Source organism: Leptonotus elevatus, chromosome 13 (genome assembly GCF_054856555.1).
Source record: "Leptonotus elevatus isolate MCC_2025b chromosome 13, RoL_Lele_1.0, whole genome shotgun sequence".
Taxonomy (NCBI): Eukaryota; Metazoa; Chordata; class Actinopteri; order Syngnathiformes; family Syngnathidae; genus Leptonotus; species Leptonotus elevatus.
Window position 1 is genome coordinate 9,679,880 of NC_141251.1, and position 15,916 is coordinate 9,695,795.

The window sequence follows — 15,916 nt, forward strand, 5'->3', positions numbered from 1 at the left end:
GGTGTGTGTGTGGTGTGTGTGTGTGTGTGTGTGTGTGTGTGTGTGTGTGTGTGTGTGTGTGTGTGTGTGTGTGTGTGTGTGTGTGTGTGTGTGTGTGTGTGTGTGTGTGTGTGTGTGTGTGTGTGTGTGTGTGTGTGTGTGTGGCAGTTTTCAGCTCATCGGCAAGCTGTGCAGAAGCCTGATAACGATCCTGATCATTTGAATCAGGTGCATTGGAGGAGGAAAACACCCAAAACATGCTGGATAGATGCCCTCGAGGACCGGAATTTGTGACCCATGATCTAAGGTGACAACTGTGCATTTTGATGTGATGTTAAAAGAAGTGAGGGTGTTCTCCAGATGCGTGTAACTCACTGGGGTCAGGTGGCATTATGCGTGTGGTCTGATTTTCCTCCTGATCCTCTTCATCTTGTGTATCCAGCTCTCTGGTGCAGGTGAAGAAATCATTGGTGTCCCTTGGCTGAATTTCATGCAGGATCCTTTGCAGTCCTGCTGATGTGTCTGTTACTGTAATATAGACATACACACAACCAGCGATGAGAGTAATGGCGCTACAAATAAATGGCATTAACTAAACCTGATGATGATATCTTTTAACGACACATACGTCTACTACAAAGTCAAAGCGTGGCCAATAACGCGGAAGTACTGTAGACTAAGACAGTGCCATGCAACCCAAACTTTATTCACGAAGTGAGGCCACTTTCAAATATTTTTAGCAGTTTCAAAATTGTGAACTTCTTTTTTGTATGAAGGTAAGAAATTAATGCATTGCAGCAAATGGGACACATTACATTCCGATGTATGTCTCATAGGGCACACTGTCAGAAAAAATGGGTACATCCTTCAGCTAAGTTGTAATCAGTCAGAGTGCAAAGAGAAAATACCTGTGCCAACATCCATTGGTATAAGACCCTCAGGGGAAGAGCTCTGGACAATAGGAGAAACCACATCCGACAATCTGTAACATGTGGCGATGAGCTCTGACACCAGTCGCCTCCACTCCTCTGTGTGACACAGACACCTACACGCGCTCACACAAATGTGAGCACAATAAAGTCAATACATGATTTGATGTGTAAAAAAGAAAATAAAAAAAGACAGATTTAAGGATGCAAATGAGGTGATTGCTCTCACTCCGTGTTGAGATTCCGAAGGACCGCAGTGATGCAATGGGCTCGGCCGTAGAGAGGATAGGAAGCAGCCGCCTGCAAAAGGCAACGCTCCGCTTTGGAGACCTCTGACTGCAGACAGCACAGCAAGAACTTAATCACTGCGGAAAGACAACATAATGGATAATATTATGATCACTGCCTTTTTCAGATTAAACTTTGATATTCTTGGGCTCTGGAACACCATTTTACCAGATAAAGTATTACGCTCCTGAACATCATTTGCCTGTGGTAATGAGGAGGGAGGCTGGAAGTCAAGTCCCTGCTGCTGGGCACAGTGTAGTAGTGCCTGGCTCAAATTGGGCTGGTGGAGTAGCAGGTTGAGCAGGTGGGCAGCTGTTACACTATCGAAGGGCTTGGTGCTGGTGCTCAGATCTAGCGCAGCCTGAAGTAGCCCACGCATCACGTCTGGTTCCTAATCCCACAGAAATCAATGAAACATCAGAATGTGTTTTTCTTCAGATACTGCATTACTACCTAACAAAAAATGCAAATGTGTGTAACGATAAGCATTTGAATCATCACTTTTTTTTTTACGCATTTCTCCATATTGTACGGTCTTGTAGATATAGACACTAAATATCCTAACATGAAAGAGAAAACATAATATAGGCATAAGCATTAAATACAGTACTACACAAGGCATTAACCCCCATACCAACCTCTAGTCTCAGTGCTGACAAAGGAAGTTTCCATAACAATGTTGTAGCCAGTAGTTTAACTTCCATAAAGTTGCTTGCTACACAGTAGAGGACGTTCTGAGCATAAGTAGGAGTCACAACTTTACCAAGGGCAAACCCATCAGGCCCTAAGGACAGAACATCAGCAGAAAAGTTTCAGAACACTCATCCTGTTTCCATACCAACAAAGTTTTCAATAGTTTATTTTTTTTATTTATAGCATGATGTTTTACTTCTTTTCGTATAGGAGACCAAAACTGCCCAAATAATAATAAATTTAAAAAAATACATAAATAAAAGGCAAAATAAAAACTGATATAAAAAATATAATTCAAAAATGTAATGCAAAAAATATAAATAGACAAATACATAAATGTAAAAAAAAAAATAAAAAATAAAAAACATGATTCAAATATAAATATAAATGAATGTGAAAGTAAATACAAAAATAAATACATACATTTAATTGAATAGCGCCTGCTTAGTGTGAGAGAACACTCTACCATCGCAACGGCAAATAATATTATCATTATTATTATGATATTTTGGGGGGGCAATTTTGGTCGTCCATAATTTCACAGCTAAAGTATCTAAAACGTCACTGTTGGTGTTGCTGAGGAGTATGCACATACCTGCACCAAAAGTGAAGAGTTCAGCCAGTAAACCGAGCAAGTGGAGGGACATGAGACATTTAGAGAAAGAAGCTCCGGGAAGCAAAACATCAAACAACTTCGAACATAACTTGTGCAGGAATTCCTATAACATACACACACACACACAAGCATTCGTACACATAGTATTATTTACTTCGACAATGTAGATGTAACTATGTTTTGTGTGTAATCATGTACCTTATAAAGACATATGGTATGTTGGTCTTTGGCTCTTTGCTCCTCCTCTCTCTCTTGGCCCTGTCTCTTTTGCAACAGCTGCATACTGTCCTTTAATCTGCAAAGCATCTTTACAACATAGGTTGACAAAGTTCAATACAAGCTGAGCACAATTACCGATACCAAGATTTAAAAATGTGACAAAATAAGCGGTATGCTCAGTGTGGGGAAAAAAATAGCATGACAATTATCTGACCTTCTTGAAAAGACTGACCACCTGCTGTCTGACACTTGGTGACTGGCTGTTGAGGTTGGGAAGCAAGAAGTGGTGAATGAGGTCCATTTCCTGGGAGGTCAAAACCTCAGTACTGCGGTGGCTTTCACACACCAGGCCTAAAGCATCCATCCTCACCTGGAAGATATGTCCCATACATAGAGTGTTAATATGTTGAAAAAAAGTTACTACAGGTAACTAATTGTAAAACGGATAAGAGGGATATAATGACACAAAGCAAATGTACTCACTTGATCATGCTTATGTATTAGCGCTTGTCGAAGCAGGCTGAAGGGCACCAGTTCCCCAAACAGACCCTCCGCTGGGGTCTGCATCACACCTTGAGACCTGGCTGCTCGCAAGCATGTCATTAGGGCCCCAAGTGCACCCCTGCAGCTAGTTGAATCTGTTGAGCATTTAAAAAAAAACATCTGAAATGACCATGAAGACTCATAAAGGAGACATGTAGCAGAGCATTACAACTATAAAGTTAAATTTATTTATATGGATGGATGGTGAAGTAATGGTTAACGTAGACCCTCTTGTGAGTTTGAATGATCTCCCTGAGCTTGCATGGGGTTTCTTTGGGTACACTAGCTTCCTTTCACATGCCAAAAAGATTCTAAATTGTCTATGTTGCCAATACAAATATGAATGGTATACATGTGCCCTGCAATTGACTGGCGACTAGTCCTGGGTGGACCCCGCCTCTCACCCAAAATCAACTGGTATAGTCTCCAGCACACACACGACCCTAATGAAGACAAGCTGTATAGAAAATGAATGTATGTTTATTAAGTTTTTGTGTTTTTACCTTTGCAGTAAGGCAGTCTGTCTTGCAATGCCTGCACCATGTGTGTCAGACTGGATGGGCTGCAGCGCAGCAATTTGGGAAGGAAATAATCCAAGATGTAAGTAGTCTCGTCTACTTTTGCACTACACAGCACCTGTAGTAGGGGCGTAACCCACATCCGGTGCCAAAGCTCCATCCAGTCTTCTGCAGTTTGCAGTTTTTGGGTCGAGGCTGCAGTAAGTTCTTCTTTATGGCTGATGAAAAGCTTCTCCAGAAGGTCGCTGGCATATGGAGCCAAAGTCTGGTCACTCATCAGACCCAGGAGATATGAAGGAAGCTGTGGCTGGATCTCAAGCAGGTATCCAGCACCATAAAGATCCACAAGGCAGCCCAAAGCCCCGTATTTTCCCCGCATGTGCCAATCGAGCTGGAACAGTTTTTGGGTAAGCTCTGTGACATAGCTGTCCGGATTTGCCTCACAGGTAGAGGAACTGGAATGTTGATGGAGGAGGAGGAGGTTGCGAAACAGGGAGCATGTTTGGTGGCGGACTCCATCTAAGGGATGCTCCCAGTGGGAGTAGATATGCTCCAGGAGGCGTCGGTGTAAATCAGACCCTCCGCTGAGTGAATGCTGGAGGCTGGGGGAACAGAGATGCCTCTTTCCCTGCAGGCAGTCCAGGGCAGCGCTGCTCCACAGCATAAGGACCCGAACTACCAGCAAAACAGTACTAGACTCTTTTATACTGCAGATAGAAGAATACACAGAAAGAAACAGAAACATTAGTAACCGCTAGGAAGCTAAGCGCAGATCTAAAAAATGTTAATAAAAATGAAAAATATCAATAGGGATCAGACAAATTCTACAGGATGAATATTTTGAATATTTCGACACTTAACGGAAAAATATCCAATGTGCAATTGGGTTTTAAATATGTATTATTTTATATGATGTTGGTATGCTTCTTCATATAATGTTAACAGCATAACAAAATAATGAGAATTTTTAAACTATATTTTTTTAATTTGGCTGGTTTGCTACTTGAACTCATGTCATAAAATGTAAATGATTTCCGATCAAAAGCATACAGTAGTAGTGTAACATAATGTTATTTTCCTATCCGTCATTAAAAGCTGATAGAAACAAATGGTTTCCCCAGATGTTCCTCTGTGACGGTGTTCTGAAACGGCTGCAAAATTAAAACGTTTCAAAACATTAACTTGCATGTAGTTACAACATAAGTGATGCCTGTGAATTAACTTTGTTTTGATATCTTGTTTTGGATTGTGTTGTAAAATCATTGTCACCCCTGCAAAAAAATATATATATATGAATTGTACAAATGTAAATGCCCGCTTAATGTAGGGGTTTGCCCAAAATATTCACCATCACTCACTACATGAACATTTTGTTGTATTATGCGTAAGATCACCATATTTCAAATTTGTTGACAAAATATCACATTTTAATCATAATGTACTCCCATCTATAAGCACACTACACAAATATTTGTTCACAGCCTTTTATTCTTCTGTGATAGTAGCAAAAGTGTTGATTTTTTTTATTCTTAAAAAAACTACCTGACATCTAGATCCAGAAGCGTATTTGGGACCAACAAGAGCAGTGTTTCCCAGTGCGGGCCAGCCAGAGAGCCTTTCCAGCTCAGCATGGCCAGCGCCCCGTGGCAGAGATACATAGCGACACCCGGCGGACGAGCACTTGTGCACAAGCTCTCACACCGCTGCTTAATCCACACAGGCGCAGAGTCCAAGCCATTCACGGAGCTACGGAGCAAACTGCACACCTGAAATGGCACAGGACGGAAGTGCACGATGTGTTTAACTGAGGAATAATTTAATAATTAACAATTTTGAATTGTCATAACACGACAACACAATCAATCAGTTCTTATATCGCTCGTTTACATACAAAAAATACATTCAATCGTGTATTATTTTTGTGCTGTTTCACTCATTTATTTAAATTCAAAGAGTTTGCCCAATGGAAGTTTTAAATAAGTTGAATGTGTGTGTTAACTTTGATGATCAGAAAAGTTAACATTGTTAATTAGTAATTTAAACTTACCACAGACGCAACATCATCTCCAGAGCCCATCACAGTCCTAATTAATAAGACTATGGCCATGCCAGATGTGCTCTGAACCGCTTGCACAAAATCGTCTGGGTTCAACATAGGACGGACAGACAGAGAAAAATGTGTGACGTCAGTAAAGATAAACATTTGGCATTTATCGTTTCATATGTGCATGCTTTAATATCAGTTGTGGTTTTGTTTTTAAAATATCAGGATCACATTTAAGTATCATGGCTTCCCCCACACAGGTAATATGTACAGCACATACAGCAAAGTAATAAAAATGTCTGTGAATCATTTCTAATTTCCCAAACAGAGTATTACTGGCAAATGTATATTGTATGGCTTACCATCAGTAATGATACTTATGTAGCAATCCAGCAGATTATTAAGTGTGTCTTTCAGTGTCTGGTGGTTCGTCATGGCAGAATTTATAGAACTTTGGCATCTCTGGATGACCAGCATTGACGTTTTCACTGCTGCCAGACAGGAATGCATTAACTGGGCTTGAGCTATGTGACGGCCTGCAACACCACTTTATAAACAGCAGAAGGCGACATACACAATTTATTGAATACATATTAAAAGTAACACACTGAAAGTTGCACATGCAGACTCCAGTACTGTATATGCATACCTGTTTTGTGTAAGATATTCACGTAATCCCTTGTGAAGAAACTGCAAAACTAGATAGAAGACAAAAGAGTCAATGGTTGATTGTTCTGAAAATAAATGTTTTCAACAGAACTACAAAAACAAACCTTCTGGAAGAAGTTCAATGACGCATCCCTCACCTGAAAATAGCGTTATTGCAGTGTAAATTTCAGTTATAATAAAAAATATTGGATATAACTTGAAATAACAGGCAGTCATACATACAATATACATTTGCCTTGTGCACTTACCCAGAGGGAATCCATCCATGCAGCCAGCAATGGCGTTCACAACATGTGAATATTGATCTGGAGTAGGGTCAGACAAACAGTCTGACAGGCACTTGGATAGACAAGCTGTGGTTCGTTCGTGAAGCCAGGTTGGTACGGAACTCAAGGCACTAAGCAGGGGCACACAGACAACAATGTTACATAAAGGTTAAAAACAAAACATAAGGCAAAAGAAAAAAATAATACTGTCAAGATGGTACGTTGGAAATAAATCCTAAAGCTCTTGAGTTAACAGTTCAAAAGGAAATATAACAAAAATCGAATTACATGGAAGAAAAATCGGACATTCACAGGTTTATTAATGTAATCAATGAACAGCCAGCAATAGCCACGTGGTTATAAGATCGCCAAAGGATGTGGCCACAAAAAAAAAAAAAATCAGCAAGCATGGACAGAGCTCAAGAGTTATGTGGAAAATAAGCATGCATGTGACTTCCTATTTTAACTCCTCTTCCTAAAGAAACTCATTTTAAGAATATATGAATGTTATCATGCACCTGGAAATGGCACGTCGCAGGGGGTTCTTAGCCTGCAGGGAAATGTAGCCCAAGGCCAATGTCTGCAGACAAGCTCCTAAGATTTCTCCATCAGTTGGCTCTTCGAGTGCCTCCAGCAGCAAACCAGCCTGATGTAGAATTATCACAAATGTGACAAGTTCAAATCATTTTCTGTCAACAATTATACAAAGACAGTACTGCATTGCCTTATTCGCATTCACCTTTTTGACCAGCTGGATCTGTTGCACGGGCTCTTTGAGCTCTATACAGGACTGCAAAGTCTTGGCGACCTGCTTGACTCCATCGTGCCCTCCATCTACTGTCAGAGATGCTGGAGGCAAATGTACACTGTTCAGAATTAATGATGTAACAAACGTGAAGAACCTTTGGGATTAATATTGTCCGTCATTAACAACCAATGCGTTAGTATGGTTTTGAACAACTTTACCTAACAGCACGTGCAGTTTCTCTTCGTCCAAAACCAAAGCCTCGACTTTGGGTGTCTTCTTTTTTACCACCATCTCACAACAGCATTCAACTCAGCAGCATTTAAAACTGGCTGCTGCTGCTAGCAAGTTCTGCTATCTATACAGCGGTAAATGTCCGTGAACTATATTAACAAGTCAGAGATACAAAAAAACCTATTATTTTTTGACACAAAGAAAAGGCTTGAATCGAGTCAAGATACAAAATACTGTAAAATAAGACGTGCATAAATGAAATCAGCACTCACCGGAGTGCCATGTGACGTGATACTGGTTTCAACTGCTAGCTTCCGACCTGCGTCACTTTCCATAACCCGACAGCTTCCGGTAGTTTGCGTTTCAGAATTAAACTCAAGTGCATCAGTCATAATGCTTTTTTTTGTTTTTCACGTTAGGGGTCGCCCACGGCATTTGAATCAATTTGAGTTCTAGACAGCACACGCCCCGCTGCAAAATGATTGGCTGACTTCGACTTTTCCATATACATTTGTACAAAATAAAAACAATCAATTTGCTTAGGGTGACGTTTAGGGTTGTGATCAGTGGGATTTATAATAACTAGCATTGTTGCATTCAGTTTTTCCGGCCTGGAGGCAGGAGGGCACTTCCTACTAGCAGCAGCCAATCATATTGCAGCTGGGCGTGACATCCCACTGATTCTTAATAATCAGGACGTGCTATTTCCGGTTAAGATCCCATATTAAGTCTATGACTTTCTCTAACATCTTCTGCTCGTTAAAGGCTTCGCTAACGATATTTAATTGTTTCCCTGTGACCAAAAGCCTTACCCATAAAAAAAAGTGTGTGGGGGGAGAGGGGGGGGGGGTCGTCCTGTTTCGAATTAGCGCTCAACGTTCTGAATGGTGGAATTCATACGTCAATCAAACAGACGTCGTTTTTCTCCCACGTAGTGAAACGCCTACCAAATATGTGATTGGAGCTGATGACAAACCCAACTTTTCCCCCTGAAACTCTTTGGGGAAAGAGAAAGTCGTTGTTGGTTACCTGATGAAAACCGTCCACGGGAATGGTAAACTATATAGCAGTCGGCATGGACATGGCGTAAACTAACGCGTGTAGCGGTATTCCATCACTTCGTTTTACGGGTAAGTGCATGGGAAACCTCATGAAATCTCATAGTGAGAAACACTAGGTAAACTATGTCTGAACAAAATATAACTGTTATTTAGGTTTGTTTAAATTATTTACATCATGTTTTGATGGTCGCTAGTTTTCGCGTGACTGTTGTAGTGTACAATGACTTCGTAATAGACCGTTGCCATCAATGGATTGATGGTACCAGCCGGTGTTGTACAGTGACTATGAGTCATTGTTTCATTAGTACGCTGCAAGTGTTGTAGTCTTTCGCAATTCACATGCCTTAAAAGCCACATAGGCAAATATTTAAATATCAATATGTATTGTTTCAATAATCATTTTCATGAAACTGAGTTTAGTTTCATTCAAATATTTATTTTGAGGAACTTGAGACATAATGCTCAGTGTTTGTTATGATAAGTAATTAATTATTATAAACAAATGATATCATTATTGATTCATCTTTTCAACAAGGGCCACCAAGCAGACAAAAAAAGAAGGGTTTAACAGGGGTGACAAAGGCTTCACTTTCACCAACCACTTATAATTTGCAAATGTCAGCTGAATATTTTTAAAACTCCTTTTGGAGGAAAAAAGAGGCAAGTATGCAGGGGGAAAATACAATACTTCTTTCATAATATACATGTTGATGTGGTTAAGATACTATACTACTATATGGAATAGTTAGTAAATGCTTGCATATAAAAATATTTTTCAAACTTTAGGAACCAGCTATATTTAACAGAGTGAGCATTCATATGCCTTTGTCTGCTTATTTTAAAATCCCCAGTGTTTACCACAGTCGAAAGTAACAAAAATAAGTCTGTGAAAGCCAGTTTATAGTCGTCCTCAGCCTGTTTGCAGTTTCTTTGCATAGACGCCAGCTGGGTAATGAGAGGTTATTACATGGAGCAGAAAGCCAGGCTTTCTGTCGCATTCGTCTGCTATTAAAGATTATCATCCGTCATTCTCTTTTATCTGTTTTCCAACGACAGTACTGGAAAACTTGGGTTGTATGTGTATTTTTCTATTTGGCCGAGCAAAGCGATACGCCCATTGCCCACACTGGTCCAGCTGGGCTCAGTTTTGGAATATTTCAGGTGCTGGTTAGTGGCAAAACATCTAGGCGACAACACAGCCTCTTTGTTTGTACTGACATTCCAAACACTCTCTGATATAGGCCTAAATGCTGAATTAAAAAAAATGCTATTGTACATTCAATTCATTTTCAGTGTGATATCAGTGTGTACTGCATGTGTGTGTTTCAGAAAGTAGGCAGTATGGCAGACGTCGAGGAGACCATGAGTCAGGAGGACTGGAAGGACAAGTGTATGGTCCTCGAAGCCCTGCTCATGAAGTTCAGGGTTCAAATCATCAAAATCCGAGATCTTACAGCTGACAAGGTTGGTTGGAGCACATTTCCTTTAAGTACATGAATACTGCAGTTGTCGGTATAGTTTATAATTATTTAGCGGTAGGGAGTAGTACTGTACAAGTGCTGTATATATAGTTAGTTTAGGACTGCCCACTTCTCGTATAAGGAGGACGAATGAATAGCCCCCTTCAAACCGAATGAAAATGCACAAGAAGAAACCAGGAACAAACATGAGTTCATGTACAAAAAATTTTTTTGTTCTGGTCACTGTAGTTAGAAAATGGTGTTTACCAATTTTATATGACACTATCCATAGTCTGCTACTCAGTGTTTAAAAATTTAAATATACATTTTGTAATATCTATCTGCTGCCATGCTGCTTATTCTGTGTTAAAGTATATCATATTAATACAGTGTTTGAAATAAACGGGCAACAAAATGGAAATAGAGAATAAAAAGTAAACTGCTAGTTAAATGAGTTGAGGATGCTGGTTGTTGGAGGCTCATCACCGCATGTCATTAATAGCAGTCCCCAAATGCCATGCTAATATTTGAACAGTATTTATTGGGATTACTCAGTTGATTGGATTTGGATTTTGATTGTGATTTGATTGAAGCGAATGTCACAAAATCTTCAGTTCTGCACCAATTTTTAACAGTTTTATAATTTTTTTGAAGAAAACGTTAAATATTTAGAATTGATACGTAAATGCTGCTATAGATGTGCTGAAAAGTAACAAAAATAATGATATGAGCCGACTTAAAGGTATAAAGGTTTAATAAGGTATAATAGCTGTGTATGATAGTAAATTATATGTACTGTAGTTATTTAGGCTGTAAAAAAAAAAAGGCCTTAGTCATGTGACATGAATCACAGGAAAAAAGGCAGTTTCGACCACCCCTCCAAACTGACCAGCATCACTGGGCTGGCCCATGCTGCTCAGTGGCCTAGATCTGAAGCTGTTCTCCAGGGAGCTTTAGTATAAACAGCAGTTTCACCACATGGTTTCACCATGCACTAATTAATGGGATTGATTCAACTCCATACAAACTAGGAACTGTATACAGCAAAAGTGAGACGCAGGTAAACATTTGGAACTGGTAAGTATTTATATTTGTCTCAACAGAATAACTTTAGCCTCCTACAATGTATTGGAAATTTAGTAAAGTACTTGTATCCCGAGGAGGGTGCAGAGACTTTTGCTGTGTACAATATGGCTCAGTTTTATTTGGGCCAGAGTTGGGAGAGGTGTTTTAAATATTCCTCTTAATAGGATCAGAGAATCTTTCTGTGGATTTTGTGAACTGTTGCCATGCTAGTGTCATACAGACGAGTGCCGCCCAGGGGAGTTTTTCCATTACGGAAGTCTGCATAGATGTGGTGGTTAAAAAAGAAACAACACTTTTACTGTTTGTAATTAAGTAGCTACTCTTTTTTAAAATTTTTATTAGTCAACAGCCTATTGCAGACATTGGACGTGTGTTAATGATCATTTGTCATTAAATCGATTTTTATGGCTATCCCTAGTCAACGTAAGATTCTTGTCATGTAGGCTAATCGATCTTTGGGGCTGAAATTGTTCTTTCATGTAAGGGCTTGACTTTGGGCTGCAAGGTCAGGGGTTCAAGACTCATTGCGGATTGGAACATGGATATGTTAAGTGTACTTAAGCAGGCTGTCTCACCCCCAAAATAGATCTAACAATCATCCATCCATCAATCAATTTTCCAAACCACTTATAGAAATGCGTAACACAATATTAAAAACCCCATCCCTCTCACCATCTACTATCAAGCATAAGGAGAAGATTTAACTTTGTAAACATGATACACTTTTAACATAGCCTACAATCAAAATGAGTACATCCCCTTGGAAAGCTTTTCATGCATTTCTCGATGAGAAGAACAGTTGGATTTTTAATATTCTTAGACAAACCTTTTATTGAAACTGAAACAAAAAAAAGTTGTTGTTTTTTATTAAAAGAATGGCATGTTGTGTGTGCATGTTGATAAATCTAATTCGCAATCGATGCCCCACATTTGTGGGAGATGTTTCTTGTATAGAAATCTTTGATTCTGTAAGGAAATTCAAAGATTTATTAAAAAATAAAAATAAAATGGAAAAAAAAAATCAAGTAAAAAATGTTCCATCTGAAGGCCTTCTCAGAAAAAAAATTCAATTCTTACATAGTCAGTCCCTTCACTGCCCAGGCCAAACCGCTGATGCCATGAGGTCATCATGTTTAACATCCAGTCCCCTGCTTTGTTTGGTCTCTGCGGCTGAACTGCCTACACTGTGAACAAAGCTTGTTATTTTAAAACTGTGTGGCGATGCACGAACACCTTTGCAACCCCCATCTGTATCTATGGTGATGGGCTTGTAAAAATGTTGTTGTCATCAGTCGAAAACATTTCTGAAACTTTCTTTCTCTTGTGCACAAATTCTCTACTGGCAGTTACACTCGTTTACTGTCTCCTAGCAGACTTGGCAATGTAATGAAATCCTAGAAAGCCTCTGAGAAATGATACATTGAGAATGAGGGCATGAAAATAAAGTAGAAAGAGGAGGGGAGGCGCCTGGTGTAAAGATTGAGCTCCCCAAGGGAGGAAATAGCTAGTTTAGTTAACTGTGTTTGTGTGTTCATGTGTGCGTTTAAAAACAAGTTCATTTGAAGTTCGTTGCACGTGTCTGTGTTTTCGGTCCAGTCAATTTTTGCTTCTTAGAATCTTCTAACCTTCTCTCTACTAGCTAACACATTTGCTGTTTTCCTCTGGGGAAGGGGGGAATTCCCAGATCTTGAGTGATCTCTTCATTTCTCTTGATCTGCTCCCACATGACAAACTCATGCATGTTAGGTTAATCAAAGAAGGTGTTTAGCACCTCGATATAACTCCGGCCAAGATATAAAACGTGATCTATATGAAATAGGCCGCTAGTCGCAGAGTCATTGAATCCAAAAAGAGTACAGTATTTCTCCATGTGTGCGGCAACACAACATCCTCTTGTAATTAACTAGCATCATAACCACTACCATATAAGTGCTGGCAGCAAAAGCTTAACTGACTTTTCCTGCTCTAATCAGAAATATAGAATTTCTTTCTGCACCACAACTGACATCCGAGCAAGTTTTCAAATGCTTTCGTATGTTTGCATTTGAACATTCTCAGATGGCCCTAACACAGCCTAAAACCAAAAATAGTGTGGAACCTCTAAGGGAGAACACAGTCTTTCCAGGAACACTGGTCAGGTTTCCAATTTGTTCAGATGTAGTTTTTTTTCTCCCCAAATCTCATTGTAATTTCTAATATAAATTAAGCATAATCTGCCAAACTGTTGTCAATCATAAAATGTTAAAGAAAAAAAGCTAAATACAACTTTTATGTGGCAGTAACATGATTCATGTTGCAGTTCACTTTTTGATAGACGTGTCACATGTTAGGATGTGATGAGGAGGCAAGGACCCAGTTGCAGAATCAATAAAAGTTGAATTGAGCACAAAACAAAAGTTCACCTTTTAGGGAAATAAGTCTTTACAAAGAAAAGCAAAAACAGAAAATCACCAGAAGGGGAAAAAACTCACTACAATGGAAACAATAAGCTGGAAACCAACTGGAGCACAGAGACACATGTGGAACGACCTGGCACATGAGACGAGTTTGGGACCAGCTTAAGAAGCCGTCTGATTGCTGATTTCGTGCAGGTGTGCTCTCCAGCAGCTCTGCCACACCTTCCTGCAGGGAATGCGGATCGATAATGAAAACAAAACACTGAAGGCAAAATCATAACCACAACAAATCAGCGGGGGGGAAAAAACTTGGGTTGAAACAATTAAAGTTTACCAAAAACCTTGATTGCATTTCCAAGAGTTAGTATTAGCCAGATGATGGAAATGTTTTTTATTTTATTTTATTTTTTAAGACTGCAGATGGAAATTTTATTCAAAATAATTAAGAAGTAAAAGGTTAGCGTGAAGGGAAGTGGCAACAGTCAAAATTTTGACTCATCTCCATGATCACCTCCACCAGAAATTGTAATTACAAGCACTGCATATTTGCTGTTAGTTAAATATGCCTTAATAGTCACTGTCCTATATTGTTTCCCACACAATGTTAATACTTGGGTGGGCCACCCAAGTAAATTGGCCACCACCCAATTAGATTTAAAGACATTTTAATAAAAATATATAAAAATAAAAAAAAGGTGTCGCGCGTAGATATCAGATCTTCCGCATATAACATTAGTTCACCATCACTCACTTGTGGATCATGAGGTTCGAGTAGCAGGACTGAGAGCACCTTCAACCCCCCCCCCCCCCCCCCTATTGGAGTCCACCCACCCAAGTATATTTCAAATCTGTGGGAAACACTGTGTTAAATAAATTTCATGGAGTCAGATATGCATGATATGTAATTTAGTTTACAATTTATAATGTGCAAGTAAAATAAATATTTAGGGTTGCTAATTGTATACTTCCGATGCTCTCTGTGTCTGTGAGTGTGAAGCTATATGCTAATACTGATAGCATTCATAAAAACATTTTTGGTCATTTTAATTATAAAAACATTTTCTTCAAGGGTTTCATCTCAGTGAAACCCTTAAAATCTTAAAATCTAATAACAATACAATTTGACTTTGATGGTAAATGATGTTTTGTATGGTGATGCTGATATTTTCATGCTTTGAGTTTGAGTCTTCCACCTTCACGTAATGTCTATACCAGAAATTACAGTCTTCTTTTCTTATATTTTTCTTAATGAGGCGGGGACTTCATTTGGAATGACTGCTGCAAAAAAAAAAAAAAACCACACACAAACACACCTGAGTGGAATTGTAATCGTACAACCTCTGGATCATTTGACTTTGAAGGTTCCCACCCTCCATCCATTTTTGTTCTAATTTATGGTTGCACCATGGACTGAAATAATCACAGTATATGTAGGCAAACAACCTTTCACACATTCATACTGAAAAAAGAAAAAAACTAGGCAAGCAAAGGAACTGTGAGGCAGATGTGCTAAATTGCTAACCACCATACCGTTCTAACTTTTAGAGGTTCCATTTATTACAGCCAGAATGATTAAAAACATAATTGATTGTGCAGATTTACCTACTGTTGTGTCCAGTGATTGAATATTATGTGTGTAAAAAAATATTCCAACTACCGTACATGTTATGGTGTTTTGTGAGCATTCAATATCAATAACTCCCAGCTGGTGCTGCATCATTTTAGTCCTCCACCCGTACGTAATATATTACAGGGGATGTGTGTCATAGCGGCATAGAAAGAGTCTTTGTGAGCTGGCTGTGCACGGGGGAGGGATGGCTGAAGTTCAGGAGAGGTTGGACACAGAGCGCCGGTTGTGGAATTCCAGGAATGGAAGTCCATTTGGATCTGAACAGGGAGTCGTCTGCAGAGGTGCATGGCAAAGCACTAACGAGAGGTTATGGGGCTGTGGGAGAGGTGACGTGACAGCCGGGTCATATTTGTGCGTGGACGACACTAACCATATGAATAATATAGTTTACAATGTTCAATCGAACCACCATGAAAAGCCCAAATTTCTCTGTTAGGATATGGCACATGCACACTTGAGCTAATTTAATGTTCATATATAACTTTGAGAATGAAAAGCATATGTTAAGTCTAGTGTCTGTATGCGGTTGTATATTTTATG

General features: G+C 39.3%; 2 protein-coding genes across 7 annotated transcripts in view; one reads left to right on the forward strand and one right to left on the reverse strand.

Moving 5' to 3' along the window:
• The window catches only part of thada (THADA armadillo repeat containing), a 69,892-nt gene extending 61,814 nt beyond the window's left edge, over positions 1-8,078 (reverse strand). For 2 of the 4 annotated variants that reach the window (XM_086093299.1, XM_086093302.1), the window contains exons 1-19: positions 7,731-8,065; positions 7,504-7,613; positions 7,283-7,410; positions 6,747-6,895; positions 6,603-6,635; positions 6,479-6,527; positions 6,192-6,376; positions 5,833-5,927; positions 5,328-5,551; positions 3,771-4,492; positions 3,208-3,362; positions 2,939-3,094; positions 2,704-2,811; positions 2,485-2,608; positions 1,835-1,980; positions 1,365-1,587; positions 1,138-1,273; positions 888-1,024; positions 355-507 (exon numbers count right to left, since the gene is read on the reverse strand). In XM_086093299.1, the coding sequence (XP_085949425.1) occupies positions 355-507; positions 888-1,024; positions 1,138-1,273; positions 1,365-1,587; positions 1,835-1,980; positions 2,485-2,608; positions 2,704-2,811; positions 2,939-3,094; positions 3,208-3,362; positions 3,771-4,492; positions 5,328-5,551; positions 5,833-5,927; positions 6,192-6,376; positions 6,479-6,527; positions 6,603-6,635; positions 6,747-6,895; positions 7,283-7,410; positions 7,504-7,613; positions 7,731-7,803 (3,106 nt within the window). In that variant the 5' untranslated portion in view covers positions 7,804-8,065. Of the gene's footprint in view, positions 1-354; positions 508-887; positions 1,025-1,137; positions 1,274-1,364; positions 1,588-1,834; positions 1,981-2,484; positions 2,609-2,703; positions 2,812-2,938; positions 3,095-3,207; positions 3,363-3,770; positions 4,493-5,327; positions 5,552-5,832; positions 5,928-6,191; positions 6,377-6,478; positions 6,528-6,602; positions 6,636-6,746; positions 6,896-7,282; positions 7,411-7,503; positions 7,614-7,730 lie in introns of all 4 variants that reach the window. The other 2 variants (XM_086093300.1, XM_086093301.1) reach the window with 2 other exon arrangements.
• Positions 8,079-8,679: 601 nt separating this feature from the next.
• plekhh2 (pleckstrin homology domain containing, family H (with MyTH4 domain) member 2) overlaps positions 8,680-15,916 on the forward strand; it is a 28,330-nt gene continuing 21,093 nt past the window's right edge. Inside the window, exons 1-2 of one of the 3 annotated variants that reach the window (XM_086093744.1) lie at positions 8,680-8,873; positions 10,134-10,268. In XM_086093744.1, the coding sequence (XP_085949870.1) occupies positions 10,146-10,268 (123 nt within the window). In that variant the 5' untranslated portion in view covers positions 8,680-8,873; positions 10,134-10,145. Of the gene's footprint in view, positions 8,874-10,133; positions 10,269-11,241; positions 11,342-15,916 lie in introns of those variants that run through there. The other 2 variants (XM_086093745.1, XM_086093746.1) reach the window with 2 other exon arrangements.